Below are 9,990 nucleotides of genomic sequence, written 5' to 3' on the forward strand. Positions count from 1 at the left end.
AGTCGCTGCCTGCAGACAGCATGCTTTCCCACTGACCACACCGGAGAGAACATTGCCCTGGGATTTTTTTTTTTTTTTTAAACTTTAACACAGTTAAGGTTTATTTTTTGCACTACTTTAAGACAGTCAAAGATGCTCTTTTAGTTCTTCGTTTGTAATAACTGCCGTTGGTCAAGGACTTTATAGAATGTACCTGCATGTTTCTTGTTAAATATATTTGAAATCAATTCTTAACTTTAGTTTTCATTCTTGCATTAGAGTAATGGCATTTAATGTTTTAATGGTATGATGTAGTTTTCTGTCATGTTTGTAAATGTTACTGTTCATTGTGAATATGCACTGAAGTTTGGAAAAAATCATGAATCAAAGCGTAATCGCAGAAAAATCGCAATTAGATCTTTTCCTAAAATTGTTCAGCCCTAGATGTAGCCGTTCTCCGGCAGACTGAAAGCCTTCATGTGTATTTAATGCTTTAAATATAAACATTGGCTCTTTGGAGCAACATTAAAAACATGCAGTGGGAATTATGTCAGAGCAAACCTTGTATTTTGTCTCTGCAGGGGTTCTACTGCACTTTGACGATCCTGCACTTCAGCTCCAAGACCTCTACTTTATCGACCCACAGTGGCTGTGCAACATCATCTCCCAGGTAGCCTCACCTGCGCACACACACACTCTGACACACACTGACAAAAACACATGCTTTGTGTCTTTGTGCAGGATGACTGTAGCCCTGACTGTTTCAGTGATGCTGATGCACTGATGCATGTGTCGTCTCTGCTGTGTGTGTAGAAACTGACATTAAAGAGCTGCGGCTTTTGGGAGCATCCTAAAGGAGTTGTTCAGCGCTCGGTGGTGGAAAAGTTTCTGTTTGAGACCAAATGTTTTCCTAAGAGTCACCTGACGCAGTTCTTCAAACTGCTGGAGAAGTTCCAGATCGCTCTGCCGTTCGGAGAGGACCAGCTGCTGGTGCCTAGCAAGTACGTTTCAATTCCCAGCCGCTGATCTGTGTTTATTGGACTAGGTTTTGTAGAGCTGTAATAATAAGTAGGTAAATGATGAGTAAGGGAATTCAGATGTCTCTAACCACTGTTTTCTTTGTTAAGCTTGTCAAAACACAGGCCTGTAATAGAGCTGCCTCACAGTGAGAACTCAGAGGTCATCGTGCGTCTCTATGAGATGCCGTACTTCCCCATGGATTATTGGTCTCGACAGATTGGCCGCCTACTGGAGGTTTCTTCCTTCTTGCTTTGTGGAAGAGGTAACATGCACATACAGGAGACACAGCCACTGTTTCATCATTTATACTAAAAAAAAAAAAAGCCCAGTTGATAAATAAAAACTGTCTCACACTGTTTGCTGTACAGAGAAAGTTCTGCGACCCAACCGGATCTACTGGAGGAGAGGCGTTTACCTGAGCTGGTCCCCTGAAGCGTACTGTCTGGTGGAGGCTGCCTCAGTGGAGGAAAATCCCTCCAGCTTTGTCAGAATAACTGTGCCTTCTTCACGCAAAGGTTTGCAAGTTTTCTGGAAGGAACAACATCATTTGAATGTAATAAAACCACTAATGACCAAAAAACTGGCTGCAATGCCTAAAATTATAGCATGTCCACGTTGTTGTAAAGGAGTGATAAACAGCTGCTGTCAGTGTTTTTAGTGTCTGTAAATTAAATTTAACAGAGAAAATGTAAACCCAAATATTCATGTTTACTATAAACAGCCCGAGGTCATGCAAGTGAATTGATAATATTGTAAGAGAAAGTATCACAAGAAATGGTTGCCAGTGATGTTGATGTTCCTGACAATTGAATTGCTGTCAGTCCATTTCAAATCTTCACCACTGCCTCTCTTCCCCCCAGGCCGAGTGTTACTGGGTCAGGTTGTGGATCACATCGACTCCCTGCTGGAGGAATGGTTTCCTGGCCTGCTGAACACGGACATGCACGGCAGTGGTGAGGCTCTGCTGAAGAAGTGGGCTCTGTACAGCTTTGAGGACGGCCAGGAGTGGAACAAGATTCTGCTGGAGGACCTCTTTACCTATTTTGACAATGGTACAAACATCACACTAAATGTTTTACACCTGTATTTCTGGTATGAATTAACTTTTTTTTTTTTTTTTTTTTTTTTTAAATGTGAAATTAGGTGGAAAGTGCATTGTTTGATTTCACTTAATTTTAAGCAGTCCACGTGTGGCTTTTATGTTAATGATTTGATTATTGATCATAGATTTTCTGCTGGTGAATCCAGAGGACTCCCGGTGCACACTGCCCATTTCTCAGATCGCCCCTGACTTAGTGCTCAGTGATCAACCTGCAGGAACAATACTGGACAGTGAGGAGTTAGAAGTGGACCTCTCTAAGGAAAACCGACTGGGTAAGCTTATCTTATATTCCCATGTAAATATTTCTTCTTTACTTTTTTAACCACTGAAGAAACAGATGAATGGTGTCATATATATATATATGTCAAATATGTCATATATCTGGCTTCAGGGGACGGCGGCTTTGGAACGGTCTATCGAGGTGTCTACAAAAATGAAGAAGTAGCCGTGAAGATATTCAATAAGCATGCGTCTGAGCTTTACATCCACAGACTCCTCAGACAGGTACCGATGAAAACTTAAAATAAGCTACAGCTACAGCGGCTCTGTGGGGGACAGCACAGTGACAGAGTACCTTGCTCAAGAGAACCTCAGCAGCCCCTGAAATATTATCGGTTAATACAATACTAGTTTTCCCTGCAGCACTGAGGTTCAGGTGCTTTACCTCTTTTCATTGATGTTTTCTTCTTTCTTTTTTTTTTTTTTTTTTTTGCAGGAATTGGTGGTGCTGGGTCGCCTCCGTCACCCCAGCTTGGTCGGGCTGCTGGCAGCCAGTTCTGCTCCTCAGGTCCTGGTGATGGAGCTGGCTCTACGCGGCTCACTGGACTCCCTTTTTGAACATGAGAACGGCAGCCTGAACCGAAAGCTCCAGCACAGGATGGCCCTGCAGGTGGCTGATGGACTCAGGTAGAAAGTCGGGGATGAAAATTAGCATTAGAATTAAGACTGTCATTTTTAACACCAAAGATGTTCTTAAACTCATATTCAAATTTAAAAATTCCAATTAAATGGCATTGTTTCATCTGTGTGATCAGGTACCTTCACTCAGCCATGATCATCTATCGGGATCTGAAGCCCCACAATGTGCTCCTGTTCAACCTGAAGACCGACTCTGAGATCATTGCTAAGATCACAGACTACGGCATCGCTCAGTACTGCTGCAGCATGGGAGTAAGAAGCTCTGAGGGCACTCCAGGTCAGACATCTCCTCCATGCTTATAAATCCTTTATATATCTAAGGTTATCCCCTCATTAAACATCTGAGCTGAATATTTGAAGAGCTGTGGTTAAACTGTAGTTAAACAGATTTTTTTTTTTTTTTTTTTTTTTAAATAGGTTAAAGTGTGTATTTCCAATATGATGTATCAGTAAAGTCTGGTCATGGATACAGAAAATTTAACGCTGAGAGTAAAGCTGTTATAAATGTTTTTCTGTGTATCATGCAGGTTTCCGAGCACCAGAGGTTGCCCGAGGCAACGTGACCTACAACCAGCAGGCTGATGTGTTCTCATTCGGCCTCCTGCTCTACGACCTCCTGACCTGTGGTGAGCGCATCTCTGACGGCATGAAGTTCCCCAGCGAGTTTGATGAAGTTGCAGTGCAGGGGAAACTTCCAGGTACTTTTTTTTTTTTTTTTTTTTTCAACCAGAGTAATAAATGTGAATTTAAGAAGATCTCTGTAACCTGAAATCAGTTCTGTTTTATGTGTCTTTGTCTAATCTTTTAGAAGGAGGGATTTTTTTTTTGTGTAATACAGTAAAAGATCAAACTTTTAATTTGCTCATGTTGAAATTACATGTGAAATTCCTGTGGAAACATCAGAAAACTTTTCCCTTCTGTATTTCGACTATATATTGCTTTGGTCTGTTTTAATGCAAGTGTCAGTCATTTTGGGGGGGGATTATGATGGTTGGTTTTAAATTGTGCTGTGGGGCCAAGCCTTTTGTTGTGTTTCACAGATTGTACCTATGTAAAACTCATTTGTTAAAGAACAAAATGAACAAGTTCTGTCCTTCCCACCATGTCCAAGCGCCAAACCTCACTGAATTTGTGCGAATAAGTTTGATAATTGGTTGGTTTTATATAGTTTTTGTATTTTATCAAATTTGTGTTATTTTCTGGTATTAATTTACATATACTCCACTGTCTTGTACACAGATCCAGTAAAACACTATGGTTGCTCGCCTTGGCCAGGCTTCCAGGCACTGATGAAGGACTGTCTGAGGGAAAGTCCACAGGATCGACCCACTTCTGCTCAGGTCAGAACTGTGTAACTACAGTCAGTGTAGAGACAGGCTGTAGTGGAGCGCTCTCCTGTGGCAGTGGTAGGCAAACAGGACTGCAGCAAAACACAGACTGGCTTTAATTAGAGCATGCTTGATGAATTCAGAGTTAATCAAGTCCATTTCCTGTGGACTCCTGTGTCTCCGGGGATGTGTGCAGGTGTTTGATAGGCTGAATTCAGGGGAGATGCTGTGTCTGATGAGGGAGCTGGTGGTTCCCCGGGCGTTCAACGCTGAGTGCCTCGCAGTGAGCTCTGGCAGCACTGACAACCCATCCAACAGCCACAGAGCCTGGCTGGGAGGGGGCAGCAGCTCCCAGAGGGTGGGCTCCATCACAGCCGTGGACCTGGACACCAACACAGTCACGACACAGGTATGGACAGAACCTCAGGACTGAATATTTTCTTTGTTTCCACCTGTGGTTTAGTTTGAGGTTTAATGGGAAGTGAAACGGGGTTTGTTATTGTTTCATTTTGGTATGGTTTCTGTTGTAAGTAGGAAGTATCTGATGACATCTGGCTCAGGTACCTTCTTATTCCTCTTTCAGAGAAACATCTTTTCAGTCAGTTTCTTTGGAGGAGGATGTACACGCACACACATTGTCTTCTTTTGTTGACTTATTATGAGTCTATAGTATATTCTCACATTAAAAATGTCTTTTTTACTATTTTTTTACTGTTTTACTGGTTTCACTGGCGTCTCAGTGACCCACTGCTATCTGCCACCCAATGTTTCCTTGTCCAACCAGTCTTCACAATTCTTTCTTATTAACTGTCCAGACGTAGGCCTACGTGACACGTGCCTTCTTTGAGTGCATCTTGTTGTTGTGTATTTGACCGTTTTCTGATAGTAAAAGTAACAGACTTTGACCAAATGCATTAAACAGTTTTCAGGAGTGGTTGCTCATAATAAACATGCACTTTGAGCAGCGTCAGCACATCATAACTACCACAGTGCCATCAGAGCATCGGATAGCACAGAGACACATTTTACTGTCGTCAGTGTTCACAGACCAGTTCTCTTCCTGCTACAGGAGGTCGACACCAGTCCCGTCCTGTGTCTTGTGACGGTCCAAATCCCAAATGAGGCCTGTGATTGGCTGGTGGCAGGCACTCAGTCTGGTTCCTTAGTGGTCATCAGCACTCAGGACGTGTCGACTTGGCACCACCTGCAGAGTGTCACAGATGCGGTCACCTCACTGTACTTCCATGTACACCCTTGTCGAAGGTAAGTATCAGTAAAAAACATAAAGCCTGATGCTACACCTGTGGAGAATTTAACCTCCTGCTGCTTAGAGACCCTTTAAAACACAGAGCCTAATATCTAATATGCCTGAATTTTACCGTTTAGTTAGAGAAAGGAATCTGGATACAGTTAAATGACCCATCACCAAACATCTCCTGCTAATACTAACGCTATCTAAAAAGTGATTGTCTGTGATTCCAATGATTGTGAAATGATTATTTGTTATGTTAGGGAGTGATTTAAAAATCCAGGATGTTAAATTAAATTGTGACCTCTGTAACTACAGATTACGTTGTGTGTACATCTCAATCTGAATGCTCTGCATCATACTTTGCATTAATGTTTCCTCTTGATGTTTTTTTTATTTCCTTTCAGCCAAAGAAAAAATTACTTGCTGGTTGGGGCGGCCAATGGAGTTCTTACTGTTTACGAAGACTCTGCTCTTAAGGTAGATAATTAGATATAAATAAAAAGTCCAGTGTGTTTGTTCTCAGAGATGATTTTCTTTTGTCAAGTGTCTGTTAGTCGAACATTGTGTGCAGGTGTTACTCCCACTCTGTCCTCCCACACTGTAAATACATACAGGATACTGCTTGGCTGTGTATGTTATAAATCAAACCACTTGGATCATTATTTTCTTCCTGCTCTCCTCCCTCCAGCAGGAAAATGGCCAGCCAGTTAAAACTGTCACCGTGGGAAACGTTAGCACGCCCATCATGTGTCTGGGCCAGTCGGTGCATTCGCTAGACAGCAGGTCTGTGTGGGCCGGCTGCGGGACCAAGATCCTCTCCTTCACCGCCGACTATGATGTCTGCAGGACTTTAGACACGAGACCAAACCTCATCTTCCAGTGAGTCCATGTCATGTTGGGACATGTGATGCAGAATAGAAGAATCTGAAAAGACTTGTTTTTTTTTTTTTTTTTGTTTGTTTTTTTTTTAAGTATCCAGGCTCAAACTGTTGATGTTAGAAATGATAATGTGCACATAGTGAATATTTGATCCTCTGAATTAAAGAACTTGTTGATCTTAAATATGGAATTTCATAAATATTTGTGTGTGTGTGTGTGTCCTCCAGGCAGCAGCGGTCAGTGGGTGGTGAGGCTTGTGTGTCTCGAGTGGTTGTGGATAAATATGTGTACCTGAACAAAGCTGGGATGCCGACAGTTGAGGTTTGGGACAAGAGGAGTGAGAGGATGGTGGACTGCATTGACTGTGCTCAGATCATCAGGTACGCACACAACACGCCGTTTTGACTGATCCGTGGCATTAACATGCATCGATATAGACACTGTGGTTTGAATAGACAGTTATGATGTGCACACTGTAAACAGGTGAAAGGTGTCACAGTGCAGCCCAGTCAGTTTGTTAGGTTTCTATCACAGACTCACGGCCTGTCAGAATCAGATATTATAAAAATTCAGTGTCAGCAGCTGTACAGTATGTCAACGACTCCTCTCTCTGCAGACACGCCTCTGGCTGCAGAGGCAGGCAGGGCGGCGAAGCGGAGCTGCCTACCGAGGCAGCTCCCTCCTGGGCCAGGGTGAAGGCCCTGATGGTGCAGAGCGCTGCAGCTCTCTGGATCGGCACTAGGGGGGGCCACCTGCTGCTGCTGGAACTCTCCAAACACCAGACGCTGCAGGTCATCGGCCCCCGCTGCGACTCCATGCGCTGCATCACCTCCGCACTCATAGGTTAGCACTCAACTTTTATTTATTGATTTATTTTATTTATGCATTTTATTTATGTTTTATTTTGATATCATGCCTGCGTGGTGTTACATGTGCAGGACATTGCAGTATGTTGTCAGGGTGTCTGTGTGTGCACTCGTTCTTGTTTGTGTAAGAGCACAGAAGTGGTCTCTGGTCACAGAAACCTCATTCTTATGCCTCAGACACTCGTACACTAAATGATCTCACTGGGTTTTAGAGAAGCATGTTGCCTAAATTTGTATTTTAATAGAGAAAAATGAATTTTTTGAAAATTAAAGCTCTTGGTAAGAACTCCATACTGACTAACTAATGCAATCCTTACCATTATCATTGACCTGATAAGCAGAAGTGGAGAAAGGATGGCATTTTGTTTGCATTTTATTCCACAGTTTCAAGATTAACTTTCTAATTCAACAGTATTTTGCCTTAATAATCTGGAATGCAAGAGTTCTTGGTTATGTTGTTTTTCCTTCTAGTTTTACTGTTTTGCTTGAGGCATGTGAGCTGGGAGTAGATGAAGGATGTACAGCATGCCACATTTAGTGAGTGAGAAAGTGGGAAGGAAGCTGAAACAGTAAAGGAAACAGTTTTAAACAGCTGGGTTATTCTTTTGTTTTTGTGTCATGGTCTGTCAGGGTATTTGTGTGCAGAAATGTGTGAAACAACCCAGCATGCTGCTCACAGTTTGCTCGCTCTTTGGTGTATTATGTTTGTTTTCCTTTACCCCTGATCTTTTTGGATTTGTTGTTGAGATTCTCATGTGCTTAAATGCTGTATCCATAACAGCCTTTCTTATGAACTCCATCAAGATTTTTCTTTTTTTTTTTGGTCATGAATAGAAACACTAAACTGGAAGAATGTGGTGCTGGTTTTGGGCAGGAGACTCCTACAAGACAAGAATCGGTTTGGTGAGTCTGATGGTTCATTGTTTGTCCCTCACTTTGTGAAAACAGTTGTCGAGTTTCTCTGCGTCGGTCTAAATAGTGTATTTGTCTCTGTCCTAAGATGAGGAGTCAGTGCTGATGGTGTGGAACAGCACGCTGCCGATGGAGGTCAAGGACCTGAACAGACACTGTGAGAAGAGAGAGCAGATCGCAGCCAAAATGAGAGAGCAGCTTCATCACAGCTGAGCCCAGAGGTTTGCGTGATTTTGTTTGATTCCTCTTACAACCTACTTTTCATGTCATTCTGTAATAAAAGAAGCAGTTCTGATAGTGGTAAGAGTGAAACGGGGTTGCAGCCTTTTCTGCCAAATTTAGAAGAGTTGTGGTTCTTTTACTTTCACAGATTTGTCACAGTTTGGTTAAGTTTTTGGTTTTGGTGGGTTATTAGCTTCATTGAGCCAATAAACAGCTGATGCTCCACCTCCTGTCTGTACACCTCAGCTCATTTCAGTGCTTTTTTCTACGAGTGTGAGAACTTAGACTTAAACTCCACTTCATTTCATAATAACTGCCATTTCAGCTCCTCTCATTGCTTACACTTCATTCCTCGGCCCTTTTCTGCTCTTCTTACTGTTATTCAGCTGCTCCTTTTGTCCACAGCTTTGACAGCCACTCAGTTCATCTCTGTGGTATTGATGTAGTGCGATTTATCAGCCAGCAGTCACAGCACATTCTCTTCAGAATGGGCACTCTGTACTTCAAGATTGTTGTTTATCTAATGTTGGTGATTTTGTGGCATGATCTTGTGTTATCATACTGCAAAACATTTCTGTGGCCCTGAACATCATGTTCATGTTTGATTTTTGCGTTCATCTGTCATATCATGGCAGGTATCAGAATCTGTATTAATATCATGATGATTTCAGCCATAGATAGCAGCTATAGTAGTGGTGGTAGTAATAACGTTGCTGTTTTGTTTTTAAATAATTAATAATACTTTTTTTTTTTTTTTTTTTTTTTTTTCTCACAGAATTGCTCGTCGAAAAGGGATCAACTCTCCAGTGGGTGGATGTGTCAGCCGTGCACATTGAAGGGGACGTTTTACCTCAGCCATACTTACAGAGGGGAGCATGTTTTAATCATTCAAAAGAATCTGATTGAAGAAATCAAGACTAGACATATATATATATATATATATGCATTTTTTGAAAATGCACACTTGTGAAATTATGTGCCATGTTTTATCAGATGAAGACAATCTTTGTCATTTTCTGAGAGACATTTTTCTAAAAGGGACACAGATGATCTAATTTGTGTTATCAGAGCAGAGAACAGTGCAGGTGTGCAGGATGACTTCCTGAGCCTGATGAATTCAGATATTTGTTTACCTGTAGTATGATAGAAAAAAAAAAAACAACTGGAAAGAAAGCCAAAGGAAAAAAGCCTCTAAAAGTGTATATTTGATTATTTATTCTCCTGTTTTTGTGTGCATGTTTACCAGTGAGCTCAATCACTCCACATCAGTAAACAGACCACAGGACTTCACATAATGCTGCCTGCTTTGTAAATGTTTTTTTTTTGTTTTTTTGTTTTTTTGTTTTTTTCCCATGTCACTGTTTGAGATGGTGTCAAACAGAACAAGAAAGTAAATACTATTTATGTACTGTCACGGCTTTGTGTGTATGTTGTTTACAAAAACACAAAAAAAAGCTTATTAATTGAGCTTTTAAGCTAATTATTATAGTTTTTAGTGATTTGATTTGCAGA

The 9,990-nt window shown here is 41.6% G+C and overlaps 1 protein-coding gene across 1 annotated transcript in view; it reads left to right on the forward strand.

Annotated features, from left to right (window-relative positions):
- lrrk2 (leucine-rich repeat kinase 2) overlaps nucleotides 1-9,887 on the forward strand; it is a 29,751-nt gene extending 19,864 nt beyond the window's left edge. Inside the window, exons 33-52 of the mRNA XM_041037607.1 lie at nucleotides 561-649; nucleotides 793-980; nucleotides 1,107-1,261; nucleotides 1,368-1,514; nucleotides 1,860-2,051; nucleotides 2,227-2,373; nucleotides 2,493-2,605; nucleotides 2,817-3,007; nucleotides 3,136-3,296; nucleotides 3,547-3,717; nucleotides 4,259-4,359; nucleotides 4,544-4,756; nucleotides 5,417-5,610; nucleotides 6,004-6,076; nucleotides 6,288-6,478; nucleotides 6,706-6,858; nucleotides 7,095-7,321; nucleotides 8,179-8,247; nucleotides 8,345-8,477; nucleotides 9,254-9,887. Coding sequence (XP_040893541.1) covers nucleotides 561-649; nucleotides 793-980; nucleotides 1,107-1,261; nucleotides 1,368-1,514; nucleotides 1,860-2,051; nucleotides 2,227-2,373; nucleotides 2,493-2,605; nucleotides 2,817-3,007; nucleotides 3,136-3,296; nucleotides 3,547-3,717; nucleotides 4,259-4,359; nucleotides 4,544-4,756; nucleotides 5,417-5,610; nucleotides 6,004-6,076; nucleotides 6,288-6,478; nucleotides 6,706-6,858; nucleotides 7,095-7,321; nucleotides 8,179-8,247; nucleotides 8,345-8,469 — 2,900 coding nt within the window. The 3' untranslated portion in view covers nucleotides 8,470-8,477; nucleotides 9,254-9,887. The remainder of the gene's footprint in view (nucleotides 1-560; nucleotides 650-792; nucleotides 981-1,106; nucleotides 1,262-1,367; nucleotides 1,515-1,859; nucleotides 2,052-2,226; nucleotides 2,374-2,492; nucleotides 2,606-2,816; nucleotides 3,008-3,135; nucleotides 3,297-3,546; nucleotides 3,718-4,258; nucleotides 4,360-4,543; nucleotides 4,757-5,416; nucleotides 5,611-6,003; nucleotides 6,077-6,287; nucleotides 6,479-6,705; nucleotides 6,859-7,094; nucleotides 7,322-8,178; nucleotides 8,248-8,344; nucleotides 8,478-9,253) is intronic.
- The last annotated feature ends 103 nt before the right edge of the window (nucleotides 9,888-9,990 follow it).

Source organism: Toxotes jaculatrix, chromosome 5 (genome assembly GCF_017976425.1).
Source record: "Toxotes jaculatrix isolate fToxJac2 chromosome 5, fToxJac2.pri, whole genome shotgun sequence".
NCBI classification, from domain to species: Eukaryota; Metazoa; Chordata; class Actinopteri; family Toxotidae; genus Toxotes; species Toxotes jaculatrix.